This window comes from Pseudophryne corroboree, chromosome 1 (genome assembly GCF_028390025.1).
Source record: "Pseudophryne corroboree isolate aPseCor3 chromosome 1, aPseCor3.hap2, whole genome shotgun sequence".
Lineage (NCBI taxonomy): Eukaryota > Metazoa > Chordata > Amphibia > Anura > Myobatrachidae > Pseudophryne > Pseudophryne corroboree.
Window position 1 is genome coordinate 477,676,764 of NC_086444.1, and position 17,602 is coordinate 477,694,365.

The 17,602-nt window shown below is 43.9% G+C and overlaps 1 protein-coding gene across 2 annotated transcripts in view; it reads left to right on the forward strand.

Moving 5' to 3' along the window:
• LOC134894388 (fructose-1,6-bisphosphatase isozyme 2) overlaps positions 1 to 17,602 on the forward strand; it is a 115,996-nt gene that overhangs the window by 71,070 nt on the left and 27,324 nt on the right. For both annotated transcript variants that reach the window (XM_063913759.1, XM_063913760.1), the window contains exons 4-5: positions 3,210 to 3,350; positions 3,476 to 3,613. In XM_063913759.1, the coding sequence (XP_063769829.1) occupies positions 3,210 to 3,350; positions 3,476 to 3,613 (279 nt within the window). The remainder of the gene's footprint in view (positions 1 to 3,209; positions 3,351 to 3,475; positions 3,614 to 17,602) is intronic.

The following is a 17,602-nucleotide window of genomic DNA, read 5'->3' on the forward strand; positions in this document are numbered from 1 at the left end:
CCATTCCAAACGGGGTCACACCTGGGACAGACCCCTTTCCACCGCAGTGCCGATCTGTGCTGTTCACACTGCACATGGGTGCAGTGCCGGCACTTGGAGATTGCATCTTCTTGCTCAGTGAACAGGCCCCAAACGGACGACCCAGGTTATCCATTTAAACTGCAGCCCACCCAGGTCCTTGCCGGGTAAAAGCCTGTTAGCTACCAGGGTTGGATATTCGGTTCACTGGACCCAGGTGGGCCCTATCTACTGAGCAGTATCTTGCTTTGATGCACGTTCATGTGCAATAACCCGCAATTTAGAAGTTGAAAAGGGGTACTAAGCCTGCTGGACCAGTATATAACAGATCAGTCATGTGCAGTAGGTAGTTGTTTCCTGTAAAAAAATAATAAAAAAATAAAATATATATATATATATATATATATATATAATGAAAAGTGCTGCAATTAAGTTTATGGTGAGCTCTGTCATCAGTCATAGAGACAATCGGGTTATGATCTAAGTAACAAGAATAACTAAGAAGCAAGAATAACTCGTAGTTCAGGTAATGCAAACCGCTCTGTATAGAGTTTTTTTTTTTTTTTTTTTAAACAACAAGTTTATTGACAGGTATACAATATGAACAGAAAAAGTACACATTTGGGTGTGCGATAAACAAAATAAAAAGTACAGTGATACCAGTAGGATACATTAAATGTGGACTATGTAGGGCTCAGAATCACAAGCTGCAAAAAATCAGGGCACATTCATTGCAAGAACAATTTCTCAATTATATCCAAATACATGTAGTAGTAAATAAGATAATACAATACGAGTGTGAAGAAGAACAATACAGGTTGTCATCAAAAAAGGGTCACCAGAACTCATTAGTTCCAAATGATACCAAGTTGTAGCATGGAAACTCCTCCTCAAAGCATCTTTGAAAAGTACAGATAAGGTCTGAACATACGGGAGACAGGTGTTAAAAAATATACTAATTTTCTCTTTATGTAAAGATGTTTCAGACCAGTCCATTAGAAATAAGAATGGGATCTGGAGAGATCCATTGTGACAATATGTGGTTGTTTTTTTGTGACCGATCCCAATTTTGTCAATAATAAACGATTACCCTTGGATAATGCGTTAGTGTTTACTTTGGGGTATATCCCCCAGAAAGACCAGGTTTTATCAATATGAAACAGAATTTTCAATGTAATCCTGCAGTGCACACCATAAAGTCTGAACCACAGGACAGTACCAAAGACAGTGCGTCACATCCACCTCCGGCTCACCACATTTATAACAATTAGAGGTTGCAGCTTCACCAATAAGAATTTTCAGTTTCGGGGTAAAGTAAGATCTATGTAATATTTTCTGATGCATTTCAGTATATGATACGGAGATCAATTGTTTATTTAAGGCCAGATTAGCAGCAAGAATGCATTTCAAGTCGAGCCATTCTCAATATTTAACAAAGAGCGAGAGCAGGAGTAAATGACAGAACTAGGAAAATGGCCAACAAGAGAACAACGTCGTTTATCCATACCGCATCCCTTATCCTTACCTGTCAATTTTTGTAAAACAGAGTGAACATAACTAGATGCCTGTAAGAATGGGAACAGTGGGATCCGTAGATGGGGGAACTTCTCCTATAGCTGAGACCATGTTAGCGGAACCCAAGTTTCTGTGTGTAGAAAGTGATAGACATAACTAAGACCTCCTTCATGCCATGTTTTAAAGATGGAAGATCTGGGGGTAGCAAGCTGAAATGAAGGTCTCTCGCTCATCAATAACATTTGAATTCCCCCCTTGGTGTCTGTTGAAATCTCTAATGCTGCATAGCAATAGTGCTGCTTATATAGCCATAGGCTATTTAGACTGACCTAGGCTCAGCACTTGCTGAACACGGCTTACACTACATCTGCAAATGGAATCGTCGACCCTTGTGGAGACATACTTTACAGTACACACAGCATAATAAAAGAGCTAAGTAGATTTTTCTGTTCTCTATGCTTCTTTATTTTGCTTAGGAAAAGATACTTTTGTGTCTCTAACCAGAGGGTGACTAAGGGTGCGTACACACTAGGCGATATTGCCTACGATCCGTCCGAAATCGTCCTGATTATATGAGATAGCGTTCATTGTCTAGTGTGTATCCACAATGGACCTTTATTCAGCTTCAGTTACAGTTTTGCTATTTTATCAAAACTGCAACTGACTGCGTTTGCATGCTGGGGGCCGCCCAGCACAGAGCAAGGTCGCCCAGCATGCAAATACCCGGCAGCGATGCGATCGCAATGCAATTCCGATCACATCGCTGATTTGTGGAAGCCCCCAAACCCGTCCCCATTTCTGATGAGCCCCTCGCCCAATGCCGAGTTGACTCACCCGCAACGCCACGTAGCCACCCACTGTGTGCGCATATGAAGTACAGCTGCTGCATGAGCACACAGGGCATTAATAGTTCAATATGTGATCGCAGGTGTACACGTCCACATGGCTCTGGCCATGCCCACACACACACTGAACACAGCTACTACGCATCTCACAGCAGGCCCTTGAACATTTTCAGCTCAAGACCCATGTGGCTTTTAATCCGTCCCGGGTGTAGGTTTCTCATGATGTTGCAGTAATATAAATTATTATAATTTCAACTTCCTCAGATCCCATTATTGTCTGGGAGGCTTAGATTTAGTTAAAGGAAAAATTGCTCTGAGCACAAAACAGAAGAGTCTGAAAGCACTCTAGGGGGCAGATTCAATTACCTGTGGTGTTTACCGCATGCAGGGGCATTTTAAAAGAAGAAGTGTGCAGGCTCCGTCTGGCCCCCCTCAGCGCAGTGACTTGGCACAGCGGCCATTTTCCCGATCTCCCTGCTGCACAAAGCGCCAGGAAAATGTCCGCCGCTCCATTTTCCCAGGTATTTTAAGAGCACTGCTGCCTTCGACGTGTAACTCCAAAGGGGTAAGCATTGAAAATCTAAGTGCAGGGTGTGTGGTGTGGGCCCCCCTGGGGCGAGAGACCTTACACCCATTATAGATACGCCACTGACCACATGAGTAAACCTCCGGGTTTAGTGATCCTATATTACTCAGTGAGTCTTCTCTGTATATGATTAGATTAACATAAATTGAATATAATAGTATCCAAATATGACCGTTTCCACCACGATCCTACTACATGACTGCCCATTACACAAATACATAAATTCTGGTTCGTTCCTTCCATAGACAACAGAAACAGAGCCCTGTGAGGAAGATGCTCTCCAACCAGGACGCAACATTGTAGCAGCTGGCTATGCTTTATATGGAAGTGCGACACTTGTGGCGCTCTCTACTGGCCAGGGGGTGGATTGCTTCATGTTGGATCCTGTAAGTATGGCGAAAAGATCATTTCAACTGAACTTTAATGATGCATCAGTAGTTTGAAAGTAGTGTAGTAATATGAGGAATATAGCCATAACAAACATTAATTTCTTGTTGCTTTTCTTTTTCAGGCAATGGGAGAATTCATTTTGGTTGACAGAAATGTTAAAATAAAGAAGAAGGGAAAAATCTACAGTCTCAATGAAGGCTATGCCAAATACTTTGACCCAGCAATCACTGAGTACTTAAACAACAAGAAGTTTCCTCCAGTAAGCAAAAGTTATATCCTGAGTTTGCTACATGCTGTTTTAATTTGAAATATCTACTTATTGAATGACAAGTAGCTGTGGCTGGTTGCCTCTTAATTACATTATGCCAGACTGAGCAGTTAAGTTGAAGTCACTCAGTGGTTTTGCATTTGTGTGCCTGGATGGTCCACCCAACGGACGTCAAGGTGTAAAGATGTACAAAGTGGTGGTAAAATATGTGACTATCCCATTAAAGTATCACTAGAGCACTACTTTAGCACATTATTTCATTAAAATAAACTTTGCATTATTCTCCAATTTCCAAGTACAGAATAAATACATATTTCTGGGGACATATTATTGGCGGGATGTACTAACTTCCCCCGCCGCGGTATCTTGCTTTTGTCTGCGCTCCCTGTGTTATCTCCATGGTTACTGGTCTCCTCTCCGCTGCCTGGCGCTACCCGTTGCTCCCCCATGCTGCCCCTTTTTTTTTTCTCCTCTCACCGCGGTCCGCTATATATATATATATATATATATATATATATGTGTATATATATATATATATATATATATATATGTATGTATGTATGTATGTATACAGATAGATAGCGCCTGCATATTCTCTACATATTCTCTAGCACTTTACAATTAGACACTGTTATAAAACAAGAATGTTAGTTATTTGTTTCAGTCTGTTATCTGTTTACAAGGTTACAATCTATAGATAAAAATCTATATCAATCACTATATAATTATTTCATTTTACTTATGTGGCACCACAAAGGATCCACAGTGCCATTAGCACATTTACCATTTTGTGCCGCTCCTGTTCATCTTCAGGTCTTGGTGAACTGACGATCCATTTTGCGTTATAGGATCGTTGATACGTGTATTACCTGCCATGTCACAGGCTGGGTTTGAAAACTGACAGTTAGGAGCGGATTGGCTGGTGCAATTTATCACTCACAATGAAATTTATAACTCATTGATAAATAAGTGTGTAAGTCTACTACAGCCACACATAAATGTCATCTACGGTTTCAGTATTATCTCTATAAAGTATATGAGGGGAAATCCCTACAGCGTGTTATCTTTGTTTATTCATAGAAGCACCCGTAGGCTCCATGCCAGGCTCTGGCTGCTTCACACTACCCAAAGTGAAAGCTATTGTAATGTATTAACAACTGTTGCTATTTATAAATGTTTGAAAATGAAAGCTTGACTATGCAATATCAATCATGTTCCTAGACTGCCAAATTTGGCATTGGAAAACTGAATACAATATATGCGTTTTGTCAATGGAATATTTTGTGCTTTTGGAAGCCATCTATGGGCTCCGTGCATATACAAATGAAAAGTAGTGATGAGCGGGTTCGGTTTCTCGGAAACCGAACCCCCCCGAACTTCACCCATTTTACACGGGTACGAGGCAGGTTCGAACCTTCCCGCCTTGCTCGGCTAACCCGAGCGCGCCCGAACGTCATCATCCCGCTGTCTGATTCTCGCGAGATTCGGATTCTATATAAGCAGCCGCGCGTCGCCGCCATTTTCACTCGTGCATTGGAGATGATAGGGAGAGGACGTGGCTGGCGTCCTCTCTGTTTATTGTTGAACTTGATTGCTTTATTGCTTAATTGTGGGGAGGACTGGGGAGCAGCTGTTAGGAGGAGTACAGTGCAGAGTTTTGCTGATCAGTGACCACCAGTTTTATCTGTTCTCTGCCTGAAAAAAACGCTCCATATCTGTGCTCAGTGTGCTGCATAATATATCTGTGCTCACACTGCTTAATTGTGGGGACTGGGGAGCAGCTGTATTATATAGCAGGAGTACAGTGCAGAGTTTTGCTGACAGTGACCACCAGTATACGTTGTCTGCCTGAAAAACACTCCATATCTGTGCTCAGTGTGCTGCTTTATTGTGGGGACTGGGGACCACCAGTATAATTAATATTATATAGGAGGAGTACAGTGCAGAGTTTTGCTGACACAGTGACCACCAGTATACTATATATAGCAGTACGATACGGAAGGCCACTGCTGTGCCTACCTCTGTGTCGTCATTAAGTATACTATCCATCTACATTCTATATCTGTGGTGCATTTTAGTTTTGCAGTTTGCTGACACAGTGACCACCAGTATACTATATATAGCAGTACGATACGGAAGGCCACTGCTGTGCCTACCTCTGTGTCGTCATTAAGTATACTATCCATCTACATTCTATACCTGTGGTGCATTTCAGTTTTGCAGTTTGCTGACACAGTGACCACCAGTATACTATATATAGCAGTACGATACGGAAGGCCACTGCTGTGCCTACCTCTGTGTCGTCATTAAGTATACTATCCATCTACATTCTATACCTGTGGTGCATTTTAGTTTTGCAGTTTGCTGACACAGTGACCACCAGTATACTATATATAGCAGTACGGTATGGAAGGCCACTACTGTACCTACCTCTGTGTTGTCATTCATTAAGTATACTATCCATCTACATTCTATACCTGTGGTGCATTTTAGTTTTGCAGTTTGCTGACACAGTGACCACCAGTATACTATATATAGCAGTACGATACGGAAGGCCACTGCTGTGCCTACCTCTGTGTCGTCATTAAGTATACTATCCATCTACATTCTATACCTGTGGTGCATTTCAGTTTTGCAGTTTGCTGACACAGTGACCACCAGTATACTATATATAGCAGTACGATACGGAAGGCCACTGCTGTGCCTACCTCTGTGTCGTCATTAAGTATACTATCCATCTACATTCTATACCTGTGGTGCATTTTAGTTTTGCAGTTTGCTGACACAGTGACCACCAGTATACTATATATAGCAGTACGATACGTAAGGCCACTGCTGTGCCTACCTCTGTGTCGTCATTAAGTATACTATCCATCTACATTCTATACCTGTGGTGCATTTTAGTTTTGCAGTTTGCTGACACAGTGACCACCAGTATACTATATATAGCAGTACGATACAGAAGGCCACTGCTGTGCCTACCTATGTGTCGTCATTAAGTATACTATCCATCTACATTCTATACCTGTGGTGCATTTTAGTTTTGCAGTTTGCTGACACAGTGACCACCAGTATACTATATATAGCAGTACGGTATGGAAGGCCACTGCTGTACCTACCTCTGTGTCGTCAAGTATACTATCCATCCATACCTGTGGTGCATTTCAGTTGTGCGCAGTAAATATAGTAGTAGGCCATTGCTATTGATACTGGCATATAATTCCACACATTAAAAAATGGAGAACAAAAATGTGGAGGTTAAAATAGGGAAAGATCAAAATCCACTTCCACCTCGTGCTGAAGCTGCTGCCACTAGTCATGGCCGAGACGATGAAATGCCATCAACGTCGTCTGCCAAGGCCGATGCCCAATGTCATAGTAGAGAGCATGTAAAATCCAAAAAACAAAAGTTCAGTAAAATGACCCAAAAATCAAAATTGAAAGCGTCTGATGAGAAGCGTAAACTTGCCAATATGCCATTTACGACACGGAGTGGCAAGGAATGGCTGAGGCCCTGGCCTATGTTCATGGCTAGTGGTTCAGATTCACATGAGGATGGAAGCACTCATCCTCTCGCTAGAAAAATGAAAAGACTTTAGCTGGCAAAAGCACAGCAAAGAACTGTGCGTTCTTCTAAATCACAAATACCCAAGGAGAGTCCAATTGTGTCGGTTGCGATGCCTGACCTTCCCAACACTGGACGGGAAGAGCTTGCGCCTTCCAACATTTGCACGCCCCCTGCAAGTGCTGGAAGGAGCACCCGCAGTCCAGTTCCTGATAGTCAAATTGAAGATGTCACTGTTGAAGTACACCAGGATGAGGATATGGGTGTTGCTGGCGCTGGGGAGGAAATTGACAAGAAGGATTCTGATGGTGAGGTGGTTTGTTTAAGTCAGGCACTCGGGGAGACACCTGTTGTCCGTGGGACGAATATGGCCATTGACATGCCTGGTCAAAATACAAAAAAAATCACCTCTTCGGTGTGGAATTATTTCAACACAAATGCGGACAACAGGTGTCAAGCCGTGTGTTGCCTTTGTCAAGCTGTAATAAGTAGGGGTAAGGACGTTAACCACCTCGGAACATCCTCCCTTATACGTCACCTGCAGCCCATTCATCATAAGTCAGTGACAAGTTCAAAAACTTTGGGTGACAGCGGAAGCAGTCCACTGACCACTAAATCCCTTCCTCTTGTAACCAAGCTCCTGCAAACCACACCACCAACTCCCTCAGTGTCAATTTCCTCCTTAACCAGGAAAGCCAATAGTCCTGCAGGCCATGTCACTGGCAAGTCTGACGAGTCCTCTCCTGCCTGGGATTCCTCCGATGCATCCTTGGGTGTAACGCCTACTGCTGCTGGCGCTGCTGTTGTAGATGCTGGGAGTCGATCGTCATCCCAGAGGGGAAGTCGGAAGACCACTTTTACTACTTCCAGTAAGCAATTGACTGTCCAACAGTCCTTTGCGAGGAAGATGAAATATCACAGCAGTCATCCTGCTGCAAAGCAGATAACTCAGGTCTTGGCAGCCTGGGCGGTGAGAAACGTGGTTCCGGTATACACCGTTAATTCAGAGCCAACTAGAGACTTGATTGAGGTACTGTGTCCCCGGTACCAAATACCTTCTAGGTTCCATTTCTCTAGGCAGGCGATACCGAAAATGTACACAGACCTCAGAAAAAGACTCACCAGTGTCCTAAAAAATGTAGTTGTACCCAATGTCCACTTAACCACGGACATGTGGACAAGTGGAGCAGGGCAGACTCAGGACTATATGACTGTGACAGCCCACTGGGTAGATGTATTGCCTCCTGCAGCAAGAACAGCAGCAGCGGCACCAGTAGCAGCATCTCGCAAACGCCAACTCGTTCCTAGGCAGGCTACGCTTTGTATCACCGCTTTCCAGAATAGGCACACAGCTGACAACCTCTTACGGCAACTGAGGAAGATCATCGCAGAATGGCTTACCACAGTTGGACTCTCCTGGGGATTTGTGACATCGGACAACGCCAGCACTATTGTGCGTGCATTACATCTGGGCAAATTCCAGCACGTCCCATGTTTTGCACATACATTGAATTTGGTGGTGCAGAATTATTTAAAAAACGACAGGGGCGTGCAAGAGATGCTGTCGGTGGCCCGAAGAATTGCGGGCCACTTTCGGCATTCAGGCACCGCGTACAGAAGACTGGAGCACCACCAAACATTCCTGAACCTGCCCTGCCATCATCTGAAGCAAGAGGTGGTAACGAGGTGGAATTCAACCCTCTATATGCTTCAGAGGATGGAGGAGCAGCAAAAGGCCATTCAAGCCTATACATCTGCCCACGATATAGGCAAAGGAGGGGGAATGCACCTGACTCAAGCGCAGTGGAGAATGATTTCAACGTTGTGCAAGGTTCTGCAACCCTTTGAACTTGCCACACGTGAAGTCAGTTCAGACACTGCCAGCCTGAGTCAGGTCATTCCCCTCATCAGGCTTTTGCAGAAGAAGCTGGAGACATTGAAGGAGGAGCTAAAACAGAGCGATTCCGCTAGGCATGTGGGACTTGTGGATGGAGCCCTTAATTCGCTTAACCAGGATTCACGGGTGGTCAATCTGTTGAAATCAGAGCACTACATTTTGGCCACCGTGCTCGATCCTAGATTTAAAACCTACGTTGTATCTCTCTATCCATCGATGGATAACCTTGATGGTGTAAAACTATCTGGAATGGATCCATCGATGGTTTTACCCATCGATGGTCATTCCTGCTGTATAGTACAAATGCAAACCAGGGGGCATGGCTTAGTGGGTGTCAGGGGGCGGAGCTAAGCTCTGTGCCCTGACCGTTTGATAAAAAAAAAAAAAAAACGGTAGCACTGAACCAACGATGGCGGGAGCCCATCAGGTTCTCCCCCATCGATGGAAAAAGTATTCAACGTCGGTCATAGACCATCAATGCTTTTGAACTGTCGATGGCCAACCCTAGCTACCACTAGGCAACGAGCATTCCCTAAGGCAACAAGCATTCCCAATGAGCATGGATCCCAGAGCATAAAACTCCTGGCAAAAAGCATGATACAGCGCATGAAACCCCTGGCAACGCGCATGAAACCCCTGGCAACGCGCAGGTAAAAAAAAATGAAAAGCCTGCCCTGGGAGGTGTGACCAAATTCCCAAAAATCACCACTGAAGGGGTTAAAAAGATTTGCTTGGATTGGCTGTGTACGTGTGCAAATGTATGTACACACAGATGTCTGTCATATTTTAGGGTCTTTCTGGCCATAAACATAAATACCCCCCACACCTGTCTCTCCTCTTACTTCCCACAACTCAGTGAGCTATGCGGGTTGGCCTGTCAGGCCCTGCACTTGCCCAAAAAAGACCCATGTTCTGCAGCTGCTGCAGCGCACCTGCCATGAAATGCTTTTTTATTTTGTTTTTCAAAGCACAACAAATACATATCAGCAAATCAATTAAGGGGAAAAACATTAAAAACTAGACAATATACAAAACATTTCTGAAAACACCTTGAGTAATGCTTAAAGAACTGCTGTAAAAACAATGTCATGTACACGAACAACAATGTATGAGTCAAAATAAAAAGCACTGATTTGTGATAACGGGGGTACACACTGAGAGATCCGTGCTTAAATTCTAAGTAATCTGATCCGAGTTTTGACCTGATCGCAGCACTGCAAAAAATAGCTAGCGTGCGATCAGGTCGGAATGACCCCCAATATGCATGTCTTCATGCGTATGCATCCAGCCACCCCACTGTCTTCTGTACACAGGCGCTGCCGTCAATTCTGGTACCGACACTTTATACCTACACTATGCTGGGTGCAGGAGATGCACCTCTAATAGCCGACACAGAATGCACAAAGATGCGGATGTCTGTAATGCCGTAGGTGTCCTTTGCTAAGTGTCATTAGATGCAGCTGTTTATGGAGCTGTAACCTCAAGCCCACTATGTCTACCAAATAATATTTCCCCAAACATAACATATATGCAGATGTGTGCAGATCAGCTTCTCTCTTCTAAGAAAAAAAGAAGAAGAATCCAGACACATGGCTCCCAACACTTCCAAAGAACTTCCGCCTTCCTGCTGGGCAGCGGCATGTGCACACGTCCTGTCTGGTAGTACAATGTTGAAATATCACAGGATCGTCAGTAGAGTGTTATTTGTCTAACCATTATAAATCCCCTTCATCAACCTTTTTATTAGGAAGCATAAGATATTGGGACTTGGGTATCCGGTCTCTAAGTTGACCACACTTAGGTTGACATGCATTAGGTCAACCACTATTGGTCGACATGCATTAGGTCAACATGGTATCTAGGTCGACATGTTCTAGGTTGGCATGACAAAAGGTCGACATGAGTTTTTCACAATTTTGGTTCATTTTTGAACTTTTTCATACTTTACGATCCACATAGACTACAATTGGGAACAGTAATCTGTGCCGAGCTCAGCGGTAGCGGAGTGAGGCACCTTGCCCGAAGCATGGCGATCAAAGCGAGCCATGCGAGGGGACACAGTGCACTAATTGGGGTACCCCGTCACTCTACGAAGAAAACTACATGATTAAAAAAAATGTCGACCTAATACTTGTGTCGACCTATTTTAGGTGTCAACTTAGTTACTGTCGACCAATAGCGGTTGACCTAGACACTGTTGAACTAAGTGTGGTCGACCCTATGAACCACACCCTGGGAATTGTATCCCATATAACATAGTCCCTCATTCCGAGTTGATCGCTCGCTGACGTTTTTCGCAGCGCAGCGATCAAGTGAAAAAGCGGCAATTCTGCGCATGGTACGCAGCGCGCATGCGCTAAGTACTTTCACACAAAACTTTGTCATTTTACTCAAGCTCGAGCAACATTTTTCAGTCGCTCGAGTGTTCGTAGTATGATTGACAGAAATTGGGTGTTTCTGGACGGCAACTCAGCGTTTTCAGGGAGTGTGCTAAAAAACGCAGGCGTGCCAGGCAAAAACGCAGGAGTGGCTGGAGAAACGGGGGGAGTGGCTGGCCGAACGCAGGGCGTGTTTGTGACGTCAAACCAGGAACTAAACAGACTGCAGTCATCGCAAGATAGGAGTAGGTCTGGAGCTTGAAATTTTTCCTGTGCAGCTCTGCTAACCCTTTCGTTCGCACTTCTGTTAAGCTAAGATACACTTAACATATATATTGGTAGATGCTCAATTAGCTTAGTGATATCATTCAGGTGCTCGAAAGGGAGGGGTATTTCTAAGCAAGAAAAAAAGCCATTTGTTTCCCCCAGCACCCTGAATGATAACCGTAACCAGATTTAAATTCCACATAATAATAGAATTCAGAGATCTTCGTTACACATATTTGTGCAAATGTGTGAATAAGCCCCAAAGCCGCATCAAGGCGTCTCTGTATATTTGGGGTCCCTAGCGCTATATCTAGGTGCAGGGTGTGGCACCCCAAAACACCAGCATAAGCCAGAAAGCCCAGCGTAGCATACCAGTGAAAAAACTATAGAGTTAATAAATTAGTATTTAGGAAGCCGAAGCTGTAGAGAAAGTGATACAAAAATGAAATGCAATTAAAATAGAGAAATAGTGTTAAAAAATGAATAAGTGAAAAGTGTTAATAGAATGTAAGGGTATGCCACACTAAGGCCATCCAGCTCAGCCAGTCCAGAGGCACCACACCTCACACCTCCATTACCCCAATCTGGGTCTAAGATTAACCAGCAAGGAGCCACATGATAATGGCTCCTTACTACAATATGTCTAAGCTAAGAGCTACCTACCTTGGAGCAACCCCATAATGCTCCATGTGGCATGTCAGGGCCTGCAACTCCTCCTAATGCAGGAACCTCTCTGCCTCTCACAACAAACATATATATTGGTAGATGCTCAATTAGCTTAGTGATATCATTCAGGTGCTCGAAAGGGAGGGGTATTTCTAAGCAAGAAAAAAAGCCATTTGTTTCCCCCAGCACCCTGAATGATAACCGTAACCAGATTTAAATTCCACATAATAATAGAATTCAGAGATCTTCGTTACACATATTTGTGCAAATGTGTGAATAAGCCCCAAAGCCGCATCAAGGCGTCTCTGTATATTTGGGGTCCCTAGCGCTATATCTAGGTGCAGGGTGTGGCACCCCAAAACACCAGCATAAGCCAGAAAGCCCAGCGTAGCATACCAGTGAAAAAACTATAGAGTTAATAAATTAGTATTTAGGAAGCCGAAGCTGTAGAAAAAGTGATACAAAAATGAAATGCAATTAAAATAGAGAAATAGTGTTAAAAAATGAATAAGTGAAAAGTGTTAATAGAATGTAAGGGTATGCCACACTAAGGCCATCCAGCTCAGCCAGTCCAGAGGCACCACACCTCACATTAGAGGTTCCTGCATTAGGAGGAGGTGCAGGCCCTGACATGCCACATGGAGCATTATGGGGTTGCTCCAAGGTAGGTAGCTCTTAGCTTAGACATATTGTAGTAAGGAGCCATAAGGAGATCCGCTGCTGCTGCCCGCTGCCCCCCGCTGCCGATGTGAAGAGAAACTAGATGCGTACGCTTCTAGTTTCCCTTCGTGGAGAGGTCCTTTACTGTGCGGTGCGCGATGACGTCATCGCGCTGATAAAGCCTATTTACCTTATAACATTCACTATATATTTGTACAAGACTCAGTACGCAATTGGCGTATGAAGTACCGTAATGGTACGCTTATAGCGTAGCAGACGCTGTGCCCACGAGAACACGAGCGGCGCAGACGCTCACAGAATGACACTCAGTAAACCTTGCTAGCAACACACTGAAAGGATATGCTTATGCTGTAAACCTTATTACGGTAATATTACCACAATGCATCGCTGATTAACCCTTATCATATGAAAGCTGTTGGAGCGATTATGACGCTCAGAAACCCTATATAATAACTAGTAAAACACACACTCCTTGCTAAGGTTCCAACACCTTTACTAGATGATATTAGTAAGTAAAAAGGGAAAAAGTACAGTTAACAGCTTATACACTACAAAATTAACATTAATATCTAAACAGAATAACTAGACATGAATATACAGTAGCGGCACAATCGCAAACAATGACAGAGAGAAAGAGTAAATGGCTAACACAGAAGGAGAACAAGATGGTCACAATTGCATACATACAGAGTAACAAAATGGCCACAGAGAACTTACACACGTGGGAATGACTTCGCCAGCGCAACCTGGACCAGGGACCCAGCCTTCAGTGTGAAAACCTTGCAGAGTCTTGTGTGACCAAGCCTATTGCAAGCTATATTTATTTACTAACTCAAGACATACTACAATAGATACTGTGTGCTCTCTTTCCATTGGTTAGGGGGTGGGACATGTACTGCACCGGGGATCATTGGTTAGTTCAAGGAGTGGGCGATGGCTAGGACTTGTTAGTATTCTAAATTCCTCTTTGTCTGGTTATATTGAGGAAAGCTATTGTTCTGGATCTTCCAAACAAACTCTGTATCTGGGCTTTGTTCACCCCACTGTCCCCTCCTTCAGTTGAGACAATTGACAACTGAGCCATCATTATTCTGGAGAGAAACCTGGTTCTATTCATAAACAAAGGTGTTGTTAGGGTCTCCTGCCCTGTGCTGCCACGTCGTCATGGCAACCGGGAGACAAGTGCTAGCGGAGTAACCTGAGCGCAGCTGATACTCCGGTTCGGGTCTTTTGCTGTACAGTAGTTACAGGCTCTGTGCACGGCAGGGGATCCGGTGCTGGTTTTTGTGCTCACAGTCTGTGAGGTCTGAGTGGGGCGTGGACAGCACCTGCTTTATAAGGCCTCTTCTCAGGTTAAGCAGATGCTGCTGAATCTTTGTTGGTTAGTCAGTTCCTGAAAGTTAGCCAGTACTGTGTAGCTTTGTATTTGTTGTTGCTTACTGCAAATAGGCCTGGGGATTTGGTACTACACTCTGCCAATCCAGACCTAGCAGTAAGACTGGAGTCAGTCGTTTAGCTTGCTGGGGTTCTTTTACTACTCTGTGAACTTAGCAAGTTTGCGGCTGTATTCTAAGACTTGCCTGCCTAAATCCTGTCTCACTGTGCAAGGTGTCAGGTGTCAGTTTAGTGGCAGTAAGCTGAACCTGTGCACTGCAAGTGAGAATTAGGATTGTGGAGACTCTCCTTGTGTCTATCATTCCATCTCTGACCAAGGAGTTTACTGCCACACCCGTTGGTAACCCTTTAGGGTTTTGCTGTTGCCCTTAGCAACAGCATTTTGGGTTCTCTACGTATTAAAACACAACATCTTGCTTTTCCCATCTGAGCATTACTAATACTAGGGAGACACCCAGTTCCTTAGCCTCTGGGCTTCTCTGTTCACTTTGTGTGTATTTTGTTACCCTATCACCTTCTGTGTACGTAATGTCATATTCCCCAGTCTGTCTGTGAGTTCATTTGTTTTGCATACCCTATCCGTTCAGACACCAGTACATTCCTGCAGGCACTGGTGTGCATAACAGTTCAAACACCAGTACATTCCTGCAGGCACTGGAGTGCATAACAGTTCTGACACCAGTACATTCCTGCAGGCACTGGTGTGCATAACAGGTGTAAGCCCTCTTCATAGAATCTCAAAGCTTAGTGTAAATAAGGCTATTGTATTCAGTCTGTGGGAAAGAAATGACTGAATTCCATTCACCTACCCTGCACTTATGTGTAATTTATTCGGAATACAATTAATCTTATTTTCTACTTCTGTGCATAACTATGCGTAAGAACACGTGAATCCCTCCCAACTATCATAGGCACAACACCCCTTCAATACTCCACAGCTGGACACCAAACACTACCCTCCAACCTTTGTCTGAGCCCTCCCAGCATGCAAAGAGGAATCTCTCTGTCCAAGAAGTTTTAAACTTACCATACTTGCTGACATTGTTAAGGGGAATATTAACTATAATATATTATTACGCTATTTGGGTTAAATATGTCACGATCGAGTCGCACGCTACAAGCTCACAAACTCCGCCGTATTTACACATCCCATGCGCACAAGACGCTGGAGCGTCCCTTACAAAATCTGTGTACGCACGGGGGACCAGGCGACGAGCAGCATGCGCACACATTAGGGGTTAATACAAGGCATATGAATCATGATATTTTTCGACTCTGACAGTCCAGCCTTTGGCAGTCAACAATAACTGCCACTATCTAAATAACCCAAACAGAAAAATATATGTCATCATGTAAATACCTTTTTATGATTGGGTAAAGGGAGGAGAGGAGAAGGTGGGAAAGATATGACCTAGTGAGATAGTAAAAGCGTGTGTGTATGAATCCATGTCTGAGGGGTCATGTATCATCGTGCCGTACGTGTTTTAAATCAAGCTTCGAGGTATTGCGAAGTATACATTGGAATCCTTCTTATCCCGTATTAAGGGTCTGTGGATGGGCTGTCAAACTCTACTGAGCTCTTTTCGGCTTTTGGTTGCAACAAATGGGGTGCACATTAGTTGATGATACATGAAGGGGGGGAGTATGTGGATGCTAATACGTGAGAATCACCTGTCGACTATGTGGGATACTACCTGGAGGGTGTAGAGATGAAGATAAGAAACAAGCGTTATAAATGCAGTCATATAACTATGTGAGATTTAGTATACAGTCGCCGATTGAGGTCTTGTTGATGTCTTGTCTGATGTACATGTTGTCTGATGTCTCGCGGTGCTTTTGCTGTAAGTGGTGAGCAAAAGCTTTTCCAGTGTCCATAAAATTACAGTCTCTAAAGTATTGGGTTTCCAGTAGATAGTTAAAGTCACTAAAAGTATTGGGTGTCTGTGACACCGTTCATCAATGGTCTGTATAAAAGAAGTTGTCAAATTCTTCTTCCAAGCGGATGTCTTTGTACCTTGGAGGAAAACAAAGGAGAAACGGGTGAAAGAAACGGACCGTGGAATCACATTTTCATCACAACATTGTCTCTATCGTTGGGTCATAAATTAAATTAGTTGTTGTTATTACAGTGTCCTTGCTCCTCAGACTCATCACTCTGGTACTACGTTTACACTTCGTTAAAGTCCGAACGCATCTAAATATCAGACCAACCAATATGACGACTCCCAGAATACACAAGAGAAATTTCCCTACATCCATTATAATGCCTTGGGCCCATTCTCCTAAACCAGAGAACCAATTTCGTGGGTTCAACCATGACACCCAACCGGTCAGCTCATTACCCACAGCAGCGAGAGTGAGATTATGCCTCCTTCGAAACTCCCACTTTAATTGCAAAATGTCACCCATCTTTTGGTCTATGACCTCGGCCGGGTCCTCAGTGCTGTTTGTAATATACGTGCAGCACTTTACTCCATACTGAGTTGCTAGGGTAACACAATACCCGCCTGTCACTGCTGTGAGGTAATTGAGAATCATCCTATGCTGAACCAGCTCTGTTTTGTAGGCTTGTAGCTCTCTCCCAGTATACCTGAACGTGTCGTCATACATTTCGGTGATATTGTCTATCAGGTTCGCAAGAGCGTTTATATACCTAAAGTTTATCACTCCTCTGGCGGTACGAGTGATATCTAATGCGAGTAGGAATTGAATCCCGGTGGATTCATGGATCAGATCAGAGGCCAGATGCTCTGTCCTTTCTATCAGGTGCCTTTTAACGATGTGCTCGTAATGAGTGTGAGTATAAGGAGCTTGGGCACCGCGGTGAATGTCTTTCATTTTGTTATGGGATACAGTCATTACTTCAGGCAGTACTTTTCCAATGTAACACAATCCCTCTGAGTTTCGGGCAAGCCACTTATAAGCCTACCTGCCGCATATGAAATATGCATCATCGGGGAGAACATATGGGACGGAGTCTAACATAACCATGTTACAAACTTTCCATGTGAAATCTCCTAACCCTAATTCTCCCATCTGTCTAGTACACGTATCCGGTTGTACGATATGTGCACAGTATCCTGGTGATACTTCTCCAACTCGCATGGTCCTACTTCCTAGAGTGTACCTAT